The sequence below is a fragment of the Saimiri boliviensis genome, chromosome 4 (genome assembly GCF_048565385.1).
Source record: "Saimiri boliviensis isolate mSaiBol1 chromosome 4, mSaiBol1.pri, whole genome shotgun sequence".
In the NCBI taxonomy this organism is placed as follows: Eukaryota; Metazoa; Chordata; class Mammalia; order Primates; family Cebidae; genus Saimiri; species Saimiri boliviensis.
Window position 1 is genome coordinate 85,087,104 of NC_133452.1, and position 24,730 is coordinate 85,111,833.

Genomic DNA, 24,730 nt, shown 5'->3' on the forward strand with positions numbered 1-24,730 from the left:
TTCAAGGACTTTTTTGAAAAGAACTTTGTGATGCCTAGAAAATATTCTCTATAAACAAAACTAATAATAGATAATTCAGACTGGTCAAAGAAGCTTCTGGATGTAAATATGGACAAAATACAATTACTGTAAGAAATCTTTCTGATAAGGTAAAGTAACATAACTAGAAATGAAAACACTGTGATTGGATATGTGTCTAATGTATGGACATACAAAATGAGCAAATAATCAATCTCAAACAGTATTGTTCTGTATTATCAGTATGCAGAGATGAATGAGACAAACTAGCAATCCTGTTTAACTGTAAAGGAAACTGGGGCCCAGAAGGCTTTAGTGCCTGTTGCTATTAATTTATTTTTATCAGACAGACACTCCTTTTGGTATGATGTGACTATTTCTCCAGTCCATGAACCTCCAAGCATAAAGATCAATAAAACGATACAAAAATATCACCTTTGGAAGATCATTTAGTTTAACCCTCTTCTTTTACCAAAGAAGAAAGTGAAGCCCTGAAAGACTGCTTATCCCTTATTCAGAGACAGCAGCGGTTCCGGAACATCAGGTTTCTAGGACTCCCAGAAAAATGATACACAAGATAAAAAGGACTGGTCATTGGGCCTTTGCACCCTAACACCTTGACTCTCATTTTAATGGCATTCAAATAAAATTCCCGTGGAAAATCTACAGAAACTGACAGGTGTGGCGCCTGCGCTCTTCCCTCTGGGCTTCCTCCCAGTTCCCCTGGGCCTCGACGTTCCAGGTCAAGGTTGGTTCCCTCCGGCCTCCGAGCCCCAGGCATGGCCGGCATCCTGGCCCGCGGGGTGAAGGCTATGGATAGAGAGCTTCGAAGACGCTAAGGAGAAGGGAGAGTTGTGATTCTCGTCAGCCAGTCGAAGTCATTTGCCAAGTCCCGGGGTCTCATGAATCCTTCAGTCCCGTAGTCCTCCTGGGTGTCTGCGCGGCTCTGAGGGAACCTCTCAGGTTCGCACCTTCTGGCACCTTCTGGCATCTTCTCGCACCTTCTCCCGCCTTCCCAGGCGGGGCAGGCAGAACCTGGCCTGACGCTCCCCGCTCCCCACCCCCACCCTGGGTCTGTGGGGTCAGCGGACCCACCCAGTGCACACCCTTCAGGCATGCCCACATGGAGAGAGAGGCGACCACCGCGGTGACCGTAAGCCCACGGTGGGCAGAGGCCCTACGGAACCGACGCTCCGGCCGCCTCCCCGCTCCGCCGCCAGCAGCGCTGCCAGGGCCTCGCTCTTCCTCCTCCTCCTCAGACGCCGGCTCGGATGATCTCCTGCCATGACTCAGCGCTTCTCGCAGGCTGCCCTGCCGGGGACGCCAGCTTCGCTCGGGCCCCTCCCGACGCGTCCACCCTCTCTCGCCACCCACCCCCGCCCCCAGCCGCCGGGCCTCTCACCGTGCGGCCGCCGCCGCAGCCGCAGTCAGCGCGGGCGCCCCAGCAGCATCCGCCGCCTGCACCGCGCGCGCCGCCAGCCCCGGCCTGACCCCGCCGCCGAACCCGGCGCCAGCCATGGAGCCTGAAGTCCCCCGTCGCCGCCACACCCACCAGCGCGGCTACCTGCTGACGCGGAACCCTCACCTCAACAAGGTAGATCCGCAGGCCCGCCTGGCCGCCTATCAACCCCCCTGGCTCAGGGTCAGGCCCCTTTTGCGGGTCCCTGAACGGGAAGATGGCCTCGCCGCTCCGCCGCTCCCCGGGGACCGGTCCCCATGAGCAGCCGCGGCCTGGGGCACCAAGAGTGGGCAGGGCGGTGCTGGTGCCTCCGCACCTCGGGCATCCCAGGTTAAGGATAGAGGTAAAGGTGTAACTTGTTTACGATACTTTTTGGCAATTCTTCTCCAAAAACAAGAGCCCAGCCACAGAAGGTAGTATCCGAGTGTGTGAATGGAGTGTTTTTTGTGAAGGTAGCTGGCAGGCTGCCGGGTCAGTCTCCATGTGCCACCTACCTACTGGTTGCACACAGTGTGGCCATTATTGGTCGATATGGCGAGAAGTGGCTCTATTGGTCCTGCCCAGACAGAAAAATGTAGAGTACCTTCAGATCACGGTAGCACTCTGGAAATCCACGTCCTCTCGGTTTCTACAGTGACACGGTTAAGAGTCTGGGAATGCGTGGTGGGTGGCCTCTGCCTTGGACACTTTGCATGGCCTGGTAGAAGAGCTCTGTCCCAGACATGGGACTGTGGGTAAAGCCATTTCTTTTCTTTCTTCTTTTTTTATTTTGTTTTTAATTTGGCCTTCTGGAAGTTAAAAATTTATTTTGTTTAGACCTGTTCTCTTTTTATTAAAGGGGAATTCAGCGTACACCCTATTCAGAGACTCCTTGTCAGATCTGGGTAACACTTCATTTTCCTTCACTGGTGATGCGCTATAAACACTCGGGAGCTCTCTCAAATAAAAAATACCTCCTAATTTATCATTTGGCTTCCATGATGTTGTTTTACAGCCAGGTTCGTCTCTGGATTGTTCCTTTTGTGAGTGTCTGTGTGTGTGTTTCTGTGTGTGTGTTTCTGTGTGTGTGTGTGTGTGTGTGTGTGTGTTGTGTGTGTGGTGTTCGTGTGTGTGTGCGCATTTTGGACATTTCCTATTTATTCAGGACTTTGAAAATGCCGTCAGCACAGAGGTCCGTTTATGTGGTCATGTAGCATTATGAAATTGTAAATAATTGTAAATAATTCCTACTTATTTCTTTCTTTAAAAAAATTAATTGCTAGTTTGATTTTTAAAGTTTTCCTTTATTCTGCTGGTTTGCCACCTATTTTCAGTAGAACAAAAGTAAAATTTGATGTGACAAAACTATTTGTGACTTATATGTGTCACCTGCCTGCTGTAATTTATGACCAAGTTGTGGGTTGACACTTAAGAAGGACTACATGAGTTGTATAACCTGTTTGATTTTCCTCATCTTGGGGGCAAGAGTGTCTATTAAGAGTGTGTAGATTGGCATAGGCAATCCCTGAGCAAGAGTAATTATTGCCTTTGCTATGATTATATCAAGAATTTATGATATAAAAATTCTTCTGACTCCTATTCACAAGGTTACTAGGAATGAAGGATTAATTCCTACTTCAGAATAATAGTATCACAAAGATCTTCATCAAAGATGAGATATAACATTAATGTGTTAAAAGCACATTTTTGAATTTGTAGTAATTGAACTTTTTATCTGCATTACATCAAATTGGATTCACAGTCCAGTGTACCAACTTTGAGTCAATCAATGGAAAAAAGTTTTACTCAGTTCTAGGATAGTTATCTGGTGCCTTGTGGAAGTAACAGAATTTCCTATGTATCATTGAAACCACAGCCATGGAACTTTCTTCATTTGTCGTATACTCAAGACCTCTAGGCCTTTAAGTTGCTAGTAGCCCAGGAATGTTTTGAGGTGTTTTTTTCTTTTTAAATTATTTTGTAATAACCCTTGGCTTTAAAGAGACAATGGTAGATTTTACTTTTTTCCAGCAACCCCGCCTGTCATGTATCTTTTTCAACCAAATTAACACAGAATTTCATCACTGTACCTTTGAGTAGCTGCAGCAACAGTTTTGCTGCTTTTATTTCCACTGATATAGTTCATTCTACATGAAGGTATAAAAGATTTACCTTCATTAATTAGCATTTTCTTCACTTTACTCTTCTATTATTTAAGCATTTATAGTATGTTATTATTTTCTGTCATGTTTAATGTAAAATCAGTCTGTCAGTTGGGTTTACTGTCTTCTCCAAATTTATCTTATTAGTTCCCCAACGTAGGCTCCCACTTAAAATATATTTGCTGAATCTCTTAATTCTTTTCTTTTTGTGTGTAATTTCTACTATTATAATATCTTAGTTGATTTAATAATGATCTCTCTAAGGAAGCATTCCCTAGTTATATTAGTCTTATTGTCATTATTTGACACCTCTGTTTTTATGTATTCAGTTGTAATATATAATTTTTTATTTACTTACTTTGTTGTATATTTTTCTTTCCTTTTTTTTTTTTTTAGACAAGGTCTTGCTCTGTCACCCAGGCTGGAGCGCAGTGGTGCAATCTTGCTTCACTGCAGCCTCCACGTCTTGGATTCAAGTGACTCTCATGCCTCAGCCTCCTGAGTAGCTGAGATTACAGGCAGGCACCACCACACCCAGCTAATTTCTATGTTTTGATAGGGACAGGGTTTCGCCATGTTGGCTAGGCTGGTCTTAAACTCTCAACCTCAAGTGATCCGCCTGCCTTGGCCTAGGACTTCCAAAAGTGCTGGGATTACAGCCAGCCACTGTACTTAGCCATAAGTTGTATATTTTTTCTCATTTCTTTTATTGTCATAGGGCAGGAGTGACAACATTTAGAACAGTATTTTGCTCCATCGACATTAAATAAATGTTTACTTAATGAATGAATGAGCCATGTCTTTTTTTTTTTGTCTTTAAACAGAACTCACCTGTTTAAAGTGATAATTTGGGCATTATTCTCTTTAAAATAATTTTGTGAAAAGAAATTCACATTGAAATCTAAAGTTTAGTTGACTTCCTATCTCATTATATTGTATGCTGGAATATAGTCAGAAAAGTTGGAATTTGGCGTCAGCTTGATAATCTCATAAAAATTTTAATTACTTGCTGGATAACCTAAGGGAGGTGCTTCATCTTGGTAAAATCAAAGTTAACAATATATGTGATATGAATTCAGAAATTTTCAAAAAACTTAAGAGAATTAGGATCTTCACTTATAATGATCTATGTATGATTCTAAGCCTATTTGTTTATACTAAAATATGCATCATTCCAGGTAGGATTTAATCAAAGCAATTGGGGAAGTAAATCTACCTCATGTTTAGGAAATTTAATATTTTTTGTACATAGCCCAAACTATTTTTGAGATGCTTATCTTTGCCAGTCTTATAAAAATGTGTCTAATTTAATGTTAGTGTTTTTTATTTTCAGGGATATCATCTGATATAGATGAGTTGTGTTTTAAATTTTTTCTCAATAATTTTCATGTGACTAATAATATTTCATAAATTTCCCTTCAGAATTGAAATTCTACACATAATAAAATAATCATGTTTTTTTTTTATTTCTCAATTAGTTTATTTCCCTTTGCAATGGTAGAAAACACTAATTGATAGTTCTATCATAATTGTGCTTACATGGTTTCTATATCTTAAGATTAAATAATAACAAGACGCATAAGTAAATCTCCGAAAGGTAACACTCTTCCACATTTCAGGCAGTTTGGTGCAGTATAAGTCATGTTTAAGAGTTATGCTTCAATAGAAAATAGTATTGTATCGAAGTTAATTTGGGTCAGCCTTACTCACTTTTAAATCTAAAAAATGAGGTTTTGTAGCTGTTTGTTTCCTGTAATAACAAGATCTAGTTGGGTGTGTTGTAAGGAAAAGAGAGAGAAATAAGTTTCATGTCCATGAAGGAAAAATACCTTAAACCTCTTTTTCTTCAATGTAAACTAGACCCAAATGAATTAATTGGAAAATTTCATCCATCACAGTTCTCTAGAGTTGCCTCAGCAACATAAGAAACTGATTTATTATTTAAGATAGAATCCCACTTATGTGAAAGCCGTATGCAGCCAGATGCCTCTATGTCTGTTATTTTGCTTTAGTTGAAACAACAGCAGTAGTATAGAATATCCCAATAACAAAATGTGTGCTGTAATAAGAAAGCTGAGTTTGATATAACTCTTGAGAAAGGTGATTATGGAGTTTAAGAAATATCAAAGAGAGGAATGTATTTTAGATTTTTCATTTTTCAGCTTTGATTTCCCTCTAACTTTTAGACAGAGGAGAATGTGATGTAAAGGAATGGACATTCTAAAACTTTGTGCCTAGAAGCAATGAGCCCAAGACCCAATTCTACCAATTAGCTGTGTGATGTAGCATCTGGGATGATCCCTCTTGCTACATCATCTCATGGTGGAAGGCAAGAGAGGGGATGACAGAGGGTGAGAAAGAGCAAGAGAGTGCTGAACTTGCTTTTATAAAGAACCCACTCTTGCTTACAATAACAAACCCCCTCCTGCATTAACAACACTAGTCACCTCATAAAGATCCCACCTCTTAACACAGTTGTGTTGGAGATTAAATTTCCAACACATGAATTTTGGGTGACACATTGAAACCATAGTAGGAAGCCAAGTAATATAATAATGAATAATGTTCTCTAAAAGCATGAGACTGTAACTCCTAGAGCTTTGTATTAATGTACAAACCCTAGATTTAAAAACACTGGTATTATTTTTTCAATAATCAGGTTATGGTTGAGTAAGAACATCAGCAAAAGTACTTGTGTGTTTGATATGGTCTGTCTGTGTTTCTACCCAAATCTCATCTCATCTTGAATTGTAGTTCCCAAAATCCCCATGTGTCATGGGAGGGACCCAGTGGGAGGTAATTGAATCATGGGGATGATTAACCCCATGCTTCTGTTCTTGTGATAGGAGTGAGTTCTCACAAGATCTGATGGTTTTATAAGAAGCTTTTCCCCCTTTTGCTCGTTCTTCTTCCTGCCACCATGTGAGGAGGATGTGTTTGTTTCCCTTTCTGCCATGATTGTAAGTTTCCTGAGGCTGCCCTATCCATGTTGAACTGTGAATCAATTAAGCCTCTGCTTTTATAAACTACTCAGTGTTTCTATGTCTTTATTAGTAGCATGAGAACAGACTAATACAGTGTTCATACCAATGTTAGTAATTATGTTATGAGGCCAGGTGTGAAGGCTCACACCTGTAATGCCAGATGTGAGCCACCTGGGAAGCTGGGGTAGGAGGATCACTTGAGCCCAGGAGTTCAAGACCAGACTGGGAAACATGTCAAAACCCCATCTTAGAAAAAAGAAAAAAACACAGAAAAAGCTGGGCATGGTGGTGTGCACCTGTAGTCCCAGTTACTTGTGTGGCTGAGGCAGAAGGCCACAGTGAGCCATGATTACACCCGCTGCACTCCAGCCTAGATGACAGAGTGAGACCCTGTCTCAGAAAAACAAAACAAAGCCAAACAAAAAAAAAACCTTAGAGATCCAGAGGCTGAAGGAGTTCTAAGACTTCCATTATAATATTGGGCATTGGCCCTTTAAGCTTAGAATTTATTAAAATACATTTAAATTATCTTTTCAGAGTCTTAAGATGACCATCTAATAAGTCCAGAAGAGAAGCCGTAAAATAAAATCAACCCTGCCAACACCTTGATCTTGGACTTCTATCTTCCAGAACTTCAATAAAATAAATTCCTGTTTAAACCACCCAGTATGTGGTGCTTTGTTGTGGCAGCCCTAGCAAACTAATAATATACTTACGTAATTGAGGTAAAATTTCATAATATAGCACTTTCCCTTGCTTTGTTTGGTTGATATTTCCCGGACTTTGATAGGAACATGTAGGTGAGAAGCAGTAATGATCTAATTAGTCAAGTTTGCTTGTAGCCATTGCCAATTTCTGACAATCTCTGTCTTTTGATTTGTGTGTTTAGACCATTTACATTTAATGTAAGTATTGATACAGAGAGAGTTAAACAGATTTCTATCATAGGTGTCTGTTTCCTTTTCATTCCTCTATTTCTTCATTCCAACCTAATTTTTTATTGCTTAATTTAAAAAAAAAATTGAGACTGGATCTTGCTCTGTCACCCAGGCTGGAGTGCAGTGACATGATCTTGGCACACTAAAACCTCCGCCTCCTGAGTTCAAGCTATTCTCCTGCTTCAGCCTCCTAAGTAGCCTGGATTACAGTCACACACCACCACACCCAGCTAATTTTTGTATTTTTAGTAGAGATGGGGTTTCAGCATGTTGGTCAGGCTGCTCTCAAACACCTGACCTCGTGATCTGCCTGCCTCACCCTTACAAAGTGCTGGGATTACAGGCATGAGCCACCACACCTTGCCTACTTAAATATTTTTATTATTCCATTTTGATTTATTCAGTGAGTTTTTGACAATATTTCTTTGTATAGCTTGTTTTTAGTACTTTTTCTGGTGATTTTGATACACATACTGAACTTTTCACAGTCAACTTAAAGTTTTACCACTTCAATTGAAATATAGAAATCTTACCATTATATAGGTCTCATTACTTTCCTCTATGTTGTAGTTATATGCATCATATTTTCTTATGTCTTTATATATGTATTACTTAAACATTTTTAGAATAATAATTCAATGTAATATTTATAACTTCTTTTATGTGGTAGAGTCTTGCTCTGTAATCTAGGCTGGAGTGCAATGGCACGACCTCCTATACTCAGTCCGTCCTCTTGAGTATCTGGAACTCCAGGAGCACACCATCATGCCTGGCTAATTTTTGTATTTTTTTTTTTTTGTAGAAGTAGCATTTTGCCATGTTGTCCAGGCTGGTCTCAAACTCCTGGGCTCAAGCAATCCTCCCACCATGGTCTTCCAAAGTGCTTGTATTATAGGCGTGGCCTATAACTTTTATTTATTTTTTATTTATTTTTTGAGACAGTGTCTTGCTTTGTCATCCAGGCTGGAGTACAATAGTAACATGACTCACTGCAGCCTTGACCTCCTTGGCTCAAGCAATCCTCCCACCTTAGCCTCCTGAACATTTGAGACTACAGGCACATGCCACCACTCCTGGCTAATTTTTATATTTTTTGTAGTGACATGATTTCATCATGTTACCACGACTGGTGTCAAACTCCTGAGTTCAAGTTGTCTGCCTACCTCAGCCTGCCAAAGTGCTGGGATTACAGACCTGGGCCACTGTGCCTGGCCCTTACTTTTGTTTTTAAGTGTCACACATATTTTAAAGAGTTTAAGAGGGAAAGGATAATTTCCGTTGCTCTTGTTTTATTCCTCATGTTCCATGTTTGTTTTGGGGTATCATTTCCTTTCATTTAAAGAATGTCCTCTAACATTTTTTAAGAGCAGATTTGCCAGAAACTGGTTGTCTTAGTTTTTCTTCCTCTAAGAATTTATTTTACCTTCGTTTGTGTAGGTTATTTTCGGTAGTTATACAATAATGAGTTGACAGTTCTTTCCCTTTAAGACCTAAGAAAAGCCATTTTTCTTCTTCCTGCCCTTTCTTTTTCCTGATGAGAAATCTGAGGTCATTCAAGTTCTTATACGTTTATACATTGGTTTTCTCTGGATGTTTTAATGGTATTTTCCTTATTTTTGGTTTTCAGAATTTTACATATAATGTTTCTGGGTTTGGAGGTTTAGGGTTTGTCTTCTTGGGGTTTGCTGAGCTTCTTGATTCTGTAAGTATATGTCTTTTACCAAATTTGATATGTTTTCAGCCATTATTTCTCCAAATATTTTTTTCTTTTTCCTTTCTTTCTGGGACTCGGATGAAACAAATGTAGGCCTTTTGATATTGTCTTAAGGCTCTGAGCCTCAGATAACTATATGATTGTATCAAAAGTCCTACTTTTTTAAGGACTTGTTTTCTCTTTATTTTTCAAACTGGTTTATTTCTAATAATTCAGCTTTAAGTTCACTGACACTTTCTACTCGCATCTCAATTCTGTTCCTGAGACCATCCAATGAATACTTTATTATAATTATTGTATTTTTAAGTTCTAAAAGTTCCATTTGGTATAGCTTTTATTTCTTGGTCAATACTTTCTTTCCATTTAGTTAAAAAGACTTTGCCTTTATGTTTTTAGGCATGGTTATAATAAATGATTTTAAGTTTTTGTACATTGTATAAAAATTTCAAGGTCTGACATCTCAGGATTGATGCTTGGTTATTTGTCTTTTATTTTCCAAGTTAATGTTTTCCTTTTTCTTTCTATGTTTAGTAATTTTTAAATCTATTCTGAACATTTGTATATAATGAGATTCTAGCTGTTGGTTAAATCTTAGGGGGAATACTGTTCCTTTTAGCTTTAGTGGTCACTCAACCTGCTTAGGTAATTTTGCAAGTTGGACCTGCCTGTGGCCTGTGGTTCTGATATCAATTTGGTTTTCAAAGTCTGCTTATTTGGATTTGTCCACTATGTGTACCACCCATTGGATAGTGTGGGATCTATGCAGTAGTCTACTCCATAGTTTACTTGTCAAAACTTTTGGTATGCTGTTTAAGGTCAGATCTATGCACATTTAGCTCAAAGGTGAATGTAGAAGTTCATATACAACTTTATGGGATTGCTCTCATGAGTTCCCTTTTTCTGTCATCTCTCTGATAGTTTATGGTTCCATGAGGACTCTCTTTCCAACCCTCTGGCCAGAAAACTGGGCCTTTGTTTTCCTGCCCTGCTGTGTATTTCCTTCAGATGTATTTGCGTCTGAGGCCATGTGATTGGAAGACAGGGAGAGAAAGGTGCAATAGGCATTTGACCCAAGATCTTGAGAACAGGTTTATATCCTCTGGTAAAAAGAATGATTCCTTTACTTTAGAATTTTAGACATCTGTTGTGGTTATTACTTCTGACATCCCTGTGGGATTACCTGGGAGTTGGGAATAGAGAGGATGGAAAAGAATACTGGATGTTCTTTCTTCCTCCTCTGACCTTCCAAGAGTCCCCTTTCTGATTCTTGGTCTCTTAATGCTCTTTGTACACAATCAGTTGCTCTACCAGCTTTTCTGCTACTTTTGAGTCAAGGCCAGTGGACTACAGCAGGGAGAGAAAAAAAAGTCAGGCCATATTGGAGGAAAAAAATGCCAAGAAACTTAATCTGGTTTTGTGGTACTTTACGTTCTAATCTTCTTCTTTAGTTCTTCTGCTACCATTTATTTTTTAGTCTTTAAATAGCTGCTCAATGCATTCTATACAAGGATCATTGTTGGATTCACTGGGAGAGACAAAGCATACTGTAGCCACCATTTTGCACAGAACCAGACCCTTAGGTTGTTATTTTTAAGGTATGAATGCGTGAAACTCAGTCTAACTTGTTTTTAAGTTCAGGAAAAAAAAATATCAGGGAATTGGCTCTAAAATGTATACTCAAAATTTTCCCCACTTTACTAGGTACATATATGGTATACAAATCAATATTAATAATAAAGATTATGGTGTGGAAATGGTTCATGTAAGATAAACACTCTATACATAATTTATAAAATTTCTGTGTTTTAAGGATTTAGAAAAAAGTTTTGCCTTTTTGATCTCTACATACCTTATTTCTGTCCTTCTTTGTGCTGTGAAGGAGAAAATACATTGTACAGAAATTACAAGGTTCAAAATTTCTTTGGGGTTCCTTCTTCTGGCTTTGGGGCCCCCTCTCTGTCTCTATACAGGGGAGCTTTTCTTTCTTTCTTCCCCACCTTCTTTCTTGGCCTATTTAACTCTTTGCTCCTTAAAAAAAAATTCTTTGTGGATGTGGGAAGAAGTGTTTTATTATACTGGTTTGCATCATAGATTTATTTTTCAACGCAATTGCTCTTAGGGACTAGAATTTACTAGGTATTTTGTAATAGTTTGTTGAATGGATGAAACAAGGATAACGTTTGAAGTAGCATTCTGTTTTACCTTGCAGATACTGCTGTAGTTAACATCCTACCTTGTGGGATAAATGCAGAATAACCTCTTTTATATGCTGTTGAATGTGTGTTGGAGAATCTCTTTTCCTTAATGAGTGTAAGGATAACCAGTATATCATTTAGGATTAGGTTTTGCTATATATTAAAGAAAGCAAAATAACCATGAGTTAACTAAGATACAGCTTAATTAAAATAAGGTGTTTGGTGGGTCCACAAAGTCATCAGGAACATAGGCTTCTCTATTGCTGTGCTGTCATCTTCACAATCACTTCATGATCCTGAGTATGTAGGTCTAAAGATACCACCTACAGGCTGGGCGCTGTGGCTTATGCCTGTAATCCCAGCCCTTTGGGAGGCCAAGGCAGGTGGATCATTTGAAGTCAGGAGTTCGAGGACAGATTGGCCAACATGGTGAAACCTTGTCTCTGCTACTTGGGAGGCTGAGACAGGAGACTTGCTTGAACTCAGGGGGTAAAGGTTGCAGTGAGCCTTGATTGCACACTACATGCCAGCCTGTGCAACAGAGCAAGACTCTGTCTAAAAAAAAAAAAACCACCTATGCAATACAATATGGCTGCTCGAAGAAAAGAGAGAATTATAAGAAGGCCTGCTTTTCAGTGGAGTCCCCTCTTTCAAAGTAGCCTTCCCCACATCCCGCATCATACTTCCACTTATTTTTCAGAACTCCATCATACGGCCACATGCAGCTACAGGGGAGTCAGGAAATGTCTTTTGTTTAATGCATTGCTACCCCAAATAATAATAGTATTCTGTTCCTGGGAAGGAGGAGGGAAATAGATGTGGTGGTAGGCAATTAACAGTCTCTACAGTAGCCAGAGCTGCCAGAAACAAAATGATTGAGATGTAATAAATGTAAATATTAAATATGAATATAATATTCTTAGAGATTGAGAGAAATTGTTCTTAATATTTTAAAAATAGTCATATAGATTCATTGTATAAAAATAAGAAGATATAAAAATGTGAAAAGTTTATCTGCCACTTCTGTGTCTGGACTAGCTGGTTCCCCTTCCTAGACGCAACTACCGTTGCCAGTGACCAGTGTTCTCATAGTATACTAGAGATGTTGTATGAAGTATTTTTTAAGTTAATTTTTGTAAGTTAAAATGTTATTTATACAGGGCATAAATCAGATATGCCCTTAGTGTGGTAGATAGAAAATAATGTTATAAAGAAAAATGTTTCATGTGGGAGTATGTATGTGAATTTTATAGAGACACTGAAAACAGATTGAGATCATGGTATGAGGTTGAACCATCTATGATTTGCCTGGTAGTCTGAAACTGGTTCTGAAGAATTGTTCTACCCACCACCTTTTAGATTTTTTAAAATCTGAGCTAGACTTAGTTTGTTGATTCCTTAATATGGTGAATGATAAACATTGCAGGTTGACTATTGCTAAACCCACTCACAGTATTTTTATGAAATGGAATAAATAGTCAGGAAAGGTATTGGGGTTTCCCATTACTCTTAGGATAGTGTTTGAAACTTCTTACCTCATTAACTAGAACTTGCTCAGGTTTCTATCTGCCTTTCTAGTGCTCATATTTTATCATTTTCTCACAGTCAGTGCAGTTTCCTTTCCTCTCCTTTCTCTAGGAAACTAAGCTTTTATGCATTAGGCTTTGTGTCCACACTGTTTCCTCTCCACCTACCCCCAACTTTTCACCTGGTCAACTGCTACTCTTTCTAGTCATCCTTCAGATTGCATTTTGACATTACTCCTCAGTGAACTCTTTCTTTTTTAATTGCCTAAATTATCTTGTTTTTTTTTTCTTTTCCCTATACTTGTCACAATTGTTATAGTTATTTGTGTAGCTTTTCATATAACATCCTGTTAAGCTCTTTATATCATAAGCCTCATGAGACTATTGACCATACCTAACAAGCCACTGTTTCATTGGAGTAGTGCCTGTATGCATTGTAAACATTCACTCAACAATATCTGTGAACGTGATGATTAATTTTATCTGTCAACTTGCTTAAGCCATGGGGTGCACAGACATTTATTTGTTCAAACATTACTCTTACAGTGTCAATGAGGGTGTTTCTGAATGAGATGAACATTTGAATTGAGTAAAGCAGATTGCCCTCCCTAATGTGAGTGGGTTTCATCCAATCAGTTGAAGGACTAAAAAGCTGAGTAAGAGGGAACTTCTCCTGCCTGACTGTCCTGAACTTGGGACATCAGTATTCTCCTGCCTTTGGACTCCAACTAAAATGTGAGCTTTCCCTGGGTCTTGAACCTCCTGGCTTTCAGACTGGATCTACACCATTACCATTGGCTCTCTTGGGTCTCTAGCTTGCTAGCAGCAGGTCATTGGACTTGCCAGCCTCCATAATCATGTGAGCCAATTACAATATTTCTCTCATAATAAATCTCTTCATATATATGAAGTTTCAGTTTCTTAGGAAAACTGACCTTCCGTAAAGCAACTGTAAAAGGAGAAAGAAAACATTTCTGAAAACCTCCACAGTGGATCTGAAGCAAGAAAGCCATCTTGTGGTGTTTCTGGGAATATCATGTCTGAAGTATATATCCCTTAAGAAACTGAAGCGTAATTCTCTGCAAGAGTCCTTAGCATATTTTGTGCCAAAGACACAAAAGTTGGAAAGTTGATGAAGTCTGTGGACTCCTCAAGCAATTATTTTAAATAAATATATACACAGAATTACAAAGGAAACCATTTGTAATTAAATATAGCTATCAAAATATTGACAAATTAAGTATATCTTACAAATGTGTATCGCAAGATATATTTCTCTTTATCGAAGACTTATATAGCAAGATACTGTATTTAAATATGGGCAATTTAAAGTAAAGTTTTATTTTTAAAAAAGATCAGTATGAAGGTTCTCTGCATGACTAGTTTGTGTGCATGTTCATGTTATTAAAGTTTGTCAGGCACAGTGGCTCATGCCTGTAATCCCAGCACTTTGGGAAGCTGAAAGAGGAAGATTGCTTGAGGCCAGAGGACAGGAATTTGAGATCAATCAGGACAATACAGGGAGACCCTGTCTCGAAAAAAAAAAAAAAAAAGCCAGATGTGGTGGTGTAGGCCTATAGTGGTGTATGTCTATAGTCCCAGCTACTCAGGAAGCTAAGGCAAGAGGATTGCTTGAGCCCAGGAATTCAAGGCTACAGTGAGCTATCATTATACTACTACTCTCTATCCTCAGCAATAGACTGTCTCTAAACAAAGCAAAACAAAACCAAACCTTATTGCAGATCTAAAGCTACAGTAATTTCAAAGTAATGAAGAACATGAATGCTATTTCAAGATATATGCCACAGATGTAACATAACATTAAAATATTTGTTATTTCTGTTATGACAGAGACACCAAAACTCCTTTTTTGTTTTTTGAGACAGGTCTCACTTTGTCACCTAGCCTGAAGTGCTCACTCTGTCACCTAGCCTGAAGTGCAGTGGCACGATCTTGGCTCACTGCAGCTTCAACTTCCAGGGCCAAAGAGATCCTCCCACCTCTGCCTCCTGAGTAGCTGGGACTACAGGTGCATGCCACCACACCCAGCTGTTTTTATTTTTTATTTTTTGTAGAGATGGTTTGGGGGGGATTCTCACTGTGTTGCCCAGGCTGGTCTTGAACTCCTGGGCTCAAGTGATCCTTCTGCCTTGGCCTCTCAAACTGCTGGGATTATAGGCATGAGTCACTGTGCCTGGCCAGGAACTACTATTAATATGTCTCTTGTTGATTTCATTTAAAATGGAAGGAAATACTAAATCTCATGGAGTTCGTGAAAAAGATGTCCATGTTCAGGCCTCCTTACTCCAAGGCATGTATTTACTCAGCCATGCCTTGAGGATCTGTGATTAGGTCTGTGAACCTTAGGTTAAAAACCTCAGATAGGGAGCTAAATTGGTTCTTCACCAAAAGGACTGACCTAGGTCTCTGAAAACTGATCCTTTTTTTGTTTTTGTTTTTGTTTTTGTTTTTGAGACGGAGTTTCGCTCGTTACCCAGGCTGGAGTGCAATGGTGCGATCTCGGCTCATCGCAACCTCCGCCTCCCGGGTTCAGACAATTCTCCTGCCTCAGCCTCCTGAGTAGCTGGGATTACAGGCATGCGCCACCATGCCCAGCTAATTTTTTGAATTTTTAGTAGAGACGGGGTTTCACCATGTTGACCAGGATGGTCTCGATCTCTTGACCTCGTGATCCATCCGCCTCGGCCTCCCAAAGTGCTGGGATTACAGGCATGAGCCACCGCGCCCGGCTGAAAACTGATTCTTAAACTCAAAGGCTTTAAGACAGTACTGGTATATGAAGAATAAAAGTCAGTAATCACTGAGCATGTGCATATTAGTGATTTTATTTTTAAACTTAGTAACATAGGCATTAATAACACTTTAAAATTTACATAGGATGAGAAAATGCCTGGTCTCATTTTTTCTTCCCAACAACCCAATGAAACACACATAATATATACTATGTGTTCAATAAATAGTTGATTAGCCTTATTTAGTAGATGCAAAAATTGGAACAAATCTCCGTTTAACCCTTAATACCTTAAATATTTTCTCAAAATCAAGTGTTAAGCAGTATCTACTTATGACTCAAACTTGACAAATGTTATGTCCTTTAGCGTTATGTTGCTATTCAGTCATATTTGTTGGCTAAGTGTGCATCTAAATTTCTAGTGTATGGATTATTACAATCTTTTAAATATCAAAAATCTACTGAATAGCTACCTATAACAAGTAATTGTTGGTCCTAAAATGTTGCTAGTGTCAAGATTGAGAAATCTGGTCAAGATGAAAGTACTTTAATAGAATCCCCATAAATTCTGGCACTTATTCTGTTATGTAGATATATATTTTGGTCAAACCAAAGTTGATCTTGAATGCCTGATTTAAAGTCAGTGAAAAAACCTGTTGATAATGGATTAGTAAATTAAATGATTTCCTAACATATATGTGGAAAACTTAATTATTATTTAGGAGATTTTAAAGTAGCACTCTTTGTACTATTGCATAAATAAATCTTCATTTGCAATTTGAATTAATGATTCGATTATTCAAAATAGAACTACACAGAACTGAGCCACACAGTTCTGAAAAGTTGTTTCAGATTAATATATTTATGCATTTGTTTGTTTATTTAAAATTTGTTGAGGCCCTGCTCCATCCCGACATTGTTCTAGGTGCTGTCATACAAATATGAATAGCATAGTGTCTATCTTCCAGACCTGGGTAAAACAGCAGGTAAGCAGAAACACTGAAGTATGGGACATTCTGTGACATAATCATACCTTGAAGGAGATCATTATTCAGGAATAGGCAAAGGACACAGAAAGAAACAGACATTTGTAACTTCATGTGTAATTAATTGGTAATTAAATGTAAATAATTTTGGGGTATTGTAAAGTGATAATATTTTTCTGTAAATTTTAGGGTATCAAAGGCCAAGACTTAGCTGAATATATTTTAGATATATTATTATAGTTATTACTCTACCAGGTTAAAATTACTTTATATTACATATGAGTAAAAATTCATTGCTATGCAATGAAACTAAATTATTTTTTTGTAAAGAAGCTGTGTTTAATATATTGTTGGTCTCCTTTAAGGGACAGAAAACAATTATTTAAGACCAACAATATATTAAAGAATTTGTTTGTATAGTTAAATGCATTCAAAGTAATTTTTATATGATTATTTACTGATATAAACTTCACTTTGGAAATACGTATGTCATCTGGCTGGTTTTTTTGGGAAAAATGGGGTTGGATACCACCAGGAAAATAATTTTTTTTAGTTTTGTTTTTTTGTCCTAAGACTCTGTCACCCAGGCTGGACTGCAAGTGGTGTGATCTCGGCTCATTGCAACCTCAACCTCCTGAGATCTACAATCTTCCCACCTCAGCCTGTTGAGTAGTTGGGACCGCAGGCATGCACCACCAAGCCTGGCTCATTTATTTGTATTTTTTGTGGAGCTAGTGTCTCCCTGTGTTGTCCAGGCTGGTCTGGAACTTCTAGGCTCAAGCCATCCTCCTGCCTTAGCCTCCCAATGTGCTAGGATTATAGCTGTCAGCCATTGTGCCCAGCCAATCCTAGAAACTGTTATCTATATTGTAAATTAGAAGTTTAAAATAATCATTTCCAAAGAACAATTTTTGGCAGTATAAAAGCCTTGGAGGAAGGAACCCTTCAGTAGAATGTGTTCAGGGCAAATTAGTACTACTTCTCTTAATGTGTATGTAATAAATTGAAAATATAACACTTAAAACAAGCCCAATTTTATCTCTTTATTTCAGAATAATAATAAAAATATAACGGGTCCTCCTTCTGTACTCTTCGTATATAAATAATTTCTCCCCCAAATTAGTATTAAAATTAATTCTAAAACTTTTTTGGTATGAAGAAATAATTTTAAGATAAATCTATATTATTTGCAAAGTCACATTCATAAAATACCTATAATTCATTTGAAATAAAAAATTAGGAAAAAATTTTGATAAAGGATTCAAAAACAATAAAATTGAGTAAAGAATATTTTAGGCTGAATGTGTGAGCCACTGTGCTCTGCCTAAAATATTCTTTATCAAATTTGATTGTGTAGTAATCCTAGCACTTTGGGAGTTCAAGGCAGGCAGATCTCTTGAGCTCGGGAGTTCGAGACCAGTCTGGAGCAACATGGTGAACCCAGTCTTTACCAAAAAATACAAAAACAATTAACTGAGCATGGTGGCATGTACCTGTGGTTTTAGCTACTTGGGAGACTGAGGCAGGAGGATCACTTGAGCCTGGGAGGTGGAGGTTGCAGTGAGCTGAATTGAGTCACTGCACTCCGGCATGGGTGACAGAGTGAGACCTTGTCTCAAAAAAAGAAAAAACAAAGAATATTTTAAAATATGGAATATGAAATATGTCAATAATTTGCTAAACAATTTTTAGTCATCATAATTATATTTCTTTTTTAAGCAAAGAGAATATTAGTTACCAAACTGACTCTACAGAGCCTAATAAAATTCAGTATAAGGAAATTTACTTTTTGATGTACAGTTCTAGTAGTTTTGACAAACATACAATGTTGTGTAACCAACACCACACTAAGGAATGTTTCTGTCACCTAAAAACATTTTCCTTTTTCTTCCTGTTTGAAGTCAAACCCTTCTTTCCAATCCCAGTCCCTGGAAACTACTGATCTTTTTCTATCCATGTAATTTTGCTTTTTTGGGATGTCATATAAATGGAATCATACAATATGTAGCCTTTTGAGCCTGGCTTCTTTCACTTAACATAATGTGTTTAAGATTCATCTATGTTTTGTGTATCAATAATTTGTTTCTTTTTATTGTTGGGTAATATTTGAGTGTATGGATATACCTTAGTATTATCCATATACCAGTTGAAGGACTTTTGTTGTTTCAAATTATTTGCAATTATTACTTGGCATTTTGCCTCTCTATTATTTTTAAACTTCCTTATTCACTTTTCTTCTTTGTCTTCTACAAAATGTACTGTAACAAGTACAACTGATTGATCATCAGTCAGTTAATCCAACACGTTTTTGTCGATTGCCTGTAAAGAATAATACCAATAATACCACATAAGTATTATTCTAGACACTAGAGATTTTACTACTTAAGCAGAACACACAAACTGTCTCTGCCCTAATTTGCTCATAGCCTCAAACATGTAAATTATAAGCTGTCTTACCATAATGAATTTTCATACGTGTATAGATTACTGTCTTAAGGATCTTTGTGAATAAGATAAAGTTCCACCCCTGCTTTTTTTTTTTTTTTTTTTTTTGCAGTTCAGCTTGACTTACTTTTAGTAATTATTCAGGGAAAAAAGAAAGTCATCCATTGGTGAGTGCAGAATACAGAAGATATTTGTTCTGTTTTTATGGTAATCGTTTCTGATAAATTACTCAGGACAAAGTTTCTTTCTCAGTTATGCTTGCTCCCTGCAAATGTGTTTCTAATACAAGTCCTTTATCATGTCAGGAATTTTCATTGCTGCTTGATAGTCTCAGTTTTCTCAAGAAGATATACATAGGTTAATTAGCACAATCCAGAAGAATAGTTGTCCTGTTTACTGCCCTCAGCAGTGAAACAATGTGCCATTCTGCTCTCTAGGGATCTACTGCAAAGGTTCTTTAAGTAATAGGGAAAGGAAAGGATAGACAAAAAGGAGAAAAACCAGGGTCGAACTTAGCATGTATGAGTTGGTTTTAGAGAATTAGACGTATAGGTGGTCTGGAAACCTTATACAGATAGATAGATAGTTGTCTAATATTTTCAACTACATGAAAGACTTGGTAGAAATCAAATGAAAGTTAGAACCTGCATGTATAATTTGGATTCATTATCTTTTGTTGTATAGGCTCACAGGATAATGCTAAGGTAAAAATTCTTTGAAACATTTTACTTTAAACTTTAGACATAAATGACCTGTTTATAAATTTCTATAAAATATATCTCTAACGAGTATGTCTCTGTTAGTGTGAAAAATAGAAACTGGCTTAAATGAAGTTATACAATATCCATTTTAAATTTTTTGGGGATTTTAAAATTTAAGTTTACTTATTGACTGATGTTCTTTTAACTTACAAAGGGTAGTAATAGAATGTGAACCCAGTCAGAGGACTATTTTTTCCCCAATCCTAGGACTTTAACTTGGCCCGGTTCCCTAGATTTCTAAGCCCTAGGTTTTGTTGCTATTGTTTTTAAAAGAATTGAATTGGCACTTACTAAAGTAATTTAGTAATTTAGTATGTCTTGGAAAATTTGGCTAACAGTGTATGGGAGTTTGTAGTTACTAAACATCAAAGAATATAAAAAGATTTCCATATGGCATTGTCATTTACATGGCATAAGAGATGGAGAACTGTTAGATTTAGGAATCAGTTTCAGAACAGACCACTGGAAAATTTATATTAAAACACTGGCTAAGTATAGCAATAAGTGTTGTTAAATGCCACTTTTAAGCGAATGAAAGGGCATATGTTAGTACTTCTTACAATAAGACTTATTATCAGAATATTAATATTTTGATTATTATGTTTTTGGGCAGATTTTCAAGGCATAACACTCAGTTTACTGCTTTTTTGCATATATTTGTATATTTTTGAGACTTTGGCCAGCTTTACTTTCCCCTTTTCATTTTCTAGTTAGAGAAAAATCCATTGAGTTTTCCCTTTTTTCTTTTTCAAATACATTACTGTCCATAATTTTGTCTCATTCCAAGGAGTTATTTCATGACATTTTGTTTTAAATTTTGTCTTCCCAGGTATCGTTAACAAGTGAAGTCTGTCTTCCATTTTATAAATTACTCTTTTATACAAATATCTGTTTCTTGTTGCTTTAAATTTTAAAAGTAATTTGATCAGAATGAATATTCTAATCAGTTTTTTGAGCAGTAATTTAATAGATTTGTAAAATTTTTAATGTCTCTAAAATTGAATATTTGAAATTTTCTATGAATTCTAAATTTTCTAGATAAATTTAAATAAATTATATTCTATTAAATATGTTAAAATTTGATGTGCAACAAATTACTGAGTTCTAATTATGTCAGGCACTGTTGTAAGCATTAGGGAGAAAGCAGTAAAGACAACAAACAAAATTCTGTGGTGCCGTGGAGTTTTCATTCTGGTGTGGGGACACAAACCACAAGTAGAAAAGTAAATGGCAGGCAAAGAGTTTAGGCAATACCACAAATGTCTCCTGATGCCAGCTGGAACTGCTGGGCAAAGGTCTGAAAGACTGTACTGTCTGGCATTTAGGTATCCAGGAGGGGGTGATTGGTCCAGACACAGTTGGACATGCTGGATTATCCTCTTAGAAAGGGATCATTCTGCTGCCATTCACACATATTGGAACTCCAGAGGATGCCCATCTGTAACAGTGGGGGCTTTTGCAGCTGTGAGAATGACTGCTAATGAAAAGTATCGTGCAACTAGACACCAGCTGTGGTGATAGCACTTAGAGACCTTATGAGGATTGAAGGTTGTACACTGCTTCTTGTGCTGAAGATTCTGGAGCCATTGGTCTCGGCTAACTTTTGCAGTTATCTTAAAGAGCTCTATCATGACACCATTCATTGGACAAATCTGTCTTTCTTCAGTCTGGCCCTCAACCCAGGAGGCTAATTAAACATAAACTTTTCCATCAGTGACATGAATTAATGGGTATATCTATGAGAAAAATTAGAAGAAAGAGAGGATTGTTCATTCATTGGCGTCTTTCACAAATTTCCTGGGGTTGGACATGTTTATTCTTAACCAATCAGGGTTTGTCATCTTCCTATGTAATGAACCAAATTATTTCTCCTTTCTCCCAAGTAATACACTTTGTAAGTTCTCAAGAGTCACTATGCTGTCATTGCAAGGAACTTTCAGGGACGGAGGAATCACTGTAGAATCACTCAGTGCAAAATTAGTGAACACATTCTTACCTATCCAGGTTGTTTGGAGATAGCAGTAGTCACATTGAGCAAAACCAACTGTCTCAGTCCTTTCAGGCTGCCATGACGGAATACTATGAACTGGGTGGCTTATAAGCAAAAGAAATTTATTTCTCGCAGCTTTGGAGGCTAGGAGGTCCATCATCAAGGTACTGCAAATTTGGTGTCTGGTGAGGGGTCTGCTTCCAGATTTGTAGACAGTGGTCTCACTGTGTCCTCACATGACAGAAGGTCTGAAAAACTCTCTGCTGTCTCTTTTATAAGGGTACTAATCCTATTCATGAGGGATCTGCCCTCATGACCTAATCACCTCCCAAAGGCCTAATGACATAGTCTTGGGGGTGAGGATTTCAATATGAATTTTGGGGGACACAAATGTTCAGACCACAACACCAACTATCATATCATGTTGGTGTACTTACTCTGGACCCAGAGGAACAGCAGTCACAGTCTAGACAAAGAAGTCTCTTGGGCTTCAGTGTCCCCAATGGGAGGCTTCTCCAGAGAAACTCCTTATACTAATCTACCTGATCACTTTCTTGACTACAGGAGCTGCTCTGCTGTTACTGTGCCTTGAATTATATGCCAGTGAATATCTTATGTCCATTATGGTTTATGTATCAACACATAATATCTATTTGGTTTTTGTGTTTTTGAGTTTCATTGTTCATTATTATCATTTGTTTTATACAATCCATGTTCATATAAACAGATAACATAGATACAACAAGAGAGTTGTAGTGGATATATTAAGGCTTTAGAGGGAAGGAAGCATTTGAGGTAAGGCATGAAGATCAGAGAAACAGGGAAGAATATCTTGACCATGTGCCATGGAAGAATAAAAGGGCATGGTATGTATGGGCAATGGTTAGAAGTTTTGTATGCCTGGGAGTGAGTAAGAATCAAAGGCTACAGCTTGGGAGAGGACTGTTAAAACAGGTAACTCAGAATCATGTAGGGCATTTCCTGTCCTAAAGGTGGAATCGCAGCAGGGTACAAGTGACTTACATTCATAATTTAAAAATCTCTTTTAACAATGACTTTTTGTTTTTATATTTGCTGAAATTAATAATAATGATTATATCTTCTTTCATTTTTGTGTCTTTAAGTAGTTTCCTGCCATTAATCATCTGATTTTATGCTAATAATATTGAGTGGCATAGCTCTGAAATATTATAGTATTCTAATTTCTAGAGATAGGGAAACTGAGATATGGAGAGCTTACATGATTTACTCACAGCCACATGGTCATGCTTCCAGTGATGCAGACTTCTGATTTTTATTGCATACACTTGTTGGATTTTATATGTGTGCTTTCTATTTTCCTCTCAAATACTATTATGGGTTTTGTTTATGTTTTTTTGTTTGTTTGTTTGTTTGTTTTTTTGTTTTTTTTCTCTGTAGGACTTGGCCTTTACCCTGGAAGAGAGACAGCAATTGAACATTCATGGATTGTTGCCACCTTCCTTCATCAGTCAGGAGATTCAGGTCCTTAGAGTACTAAAAAATTTTGAGCGTCTGAAGTCTGACTTTGACAGGTAACACATTGCTGAAGGTGGTTTTTATATTTCTATTAGGCAGTTGTCTAGTTTATTTTTTATTGGGTGAGAAAATGAAAATATTTAATGATTTGGAAAGGGTATTCAACTTTGAGAATTTGCCTGTAAATACAATGATGTTCTAAAAAAAGTTTACTCTCTCTAGGAACATTTGAATGAAATAAAATTTTGTTTTCTAAACTGTATGCTCAGAGAGACCATGTTTCTCTTACGATAAAAATGTTACTGTAAAAGTAAATTATCAGGAAATACCATCCTACAGGAAACAAAATAGGTTAAAGTGGCTTTTGGTCAGACTTAAAGTATATTGTAGGTGAAAGCACACATTTCCAGCCTCCAGACTTTTTCCAACATGGTTGCGAATTTAGGTCACTTACTTTGTGAAGTATTCAGTATAGGATTCAGTTTCCATATTTGCACAAAGATGAAGATAATATTTTTTCCTACCTTTGGGATTAGATAGCCTTAGGTTGAAATTCTGGCTCTATCTCACTAGCAGTAGATCCTTGAGCAAACCCCTGCAGCCTCTGCCATGACCACTTAACTGCTTTGCTCTCTGCTTTTGACATCACTCTTTCTTACTAAGGTATTAAACCTTTGTAGCCCTTAGTTTTTCTTCATCCATGGATTAGAGAGAACAATAGTTATTTGAAAACATTGTTGTGAGGGTTAAAAGAGATAGCCAACTCAGTGTCAAGTAAGTATGGGTATTAATCAGGGTTCTCCAAAGAAACAGAACTGATAGAATGTGTGTGTGCATGTATGTGTGTGTATAATTGAAGGCTTGTTAAATCCAAAATCTTCAGGTAGGTTGTCAGCCTGAAGATTGAAGGAAGAGTTGCAGTTGAATCCAAAGGCAGTGTCGTGGCAAAATTTCTTTTTGCTGGAAAGGAGGTCAGTCTGTGCTATTAAGGCCTTCAACTGTTTGGAGGAGGCCCACCTACATTTTGGAGCGCAATCTGCTTTACTTAAAGTCCACCAAAATGTTAATCTCATCCAAAATCACCTATGCAGAAACATCAAGAATAGTGTTTGACCAAATGTTGATACACCATGTTTGTTATGGACTGAATATTTGTGTCCCCCTGAAAAGTTTTTTGTTGAAATCAATTCCTTGTGATGTTATTTAGAGGTGAGGACTTTGGGTGATGATTAGGTCATAAAAATGGTGCCCTTGGCTGGGCACGGTGGCTCACACCTGTAACCCCAGCACTTTGGGAGGCCGAGGCAGGTGGATCACTTGTGGT

The 24,730-nt window shown here is 37.7% G+C and overlaps 1 protein-coding gene across 2 annotated transcripts in view; it reads left to right on the forward strand.

Moving 5' to 3' along the window:
- Positions 1–1,199: 1,199 nt before the first annotated feature.
- The window catches only part of ME1 (malic enzyme 1), a 194,834-nt gene continuing 171,303 nt past the window's right edge, over positions 1,200–24,730 (forward strand). Inside the window, exons 1-2 of one of the 2 annotated variants that reach the window (XM_010333832.3) lie at positions 1,200–1,612; positions 23,329–23,462. In XM_010333832.3, the coding sequence (XP_010332134.2) occupies positions 1,535–1,612; positions 23,329–23,462 (212 nt within the window). In that variant the 5' untranslated portion in view covers positions 1,200–1,534. The remainder of the gene's footprint in view (positions 1,613–23,328; positions 23,463–24,730) is intronic. The other variant, XM_003922971.4, reaches the window with a different exon arrangement.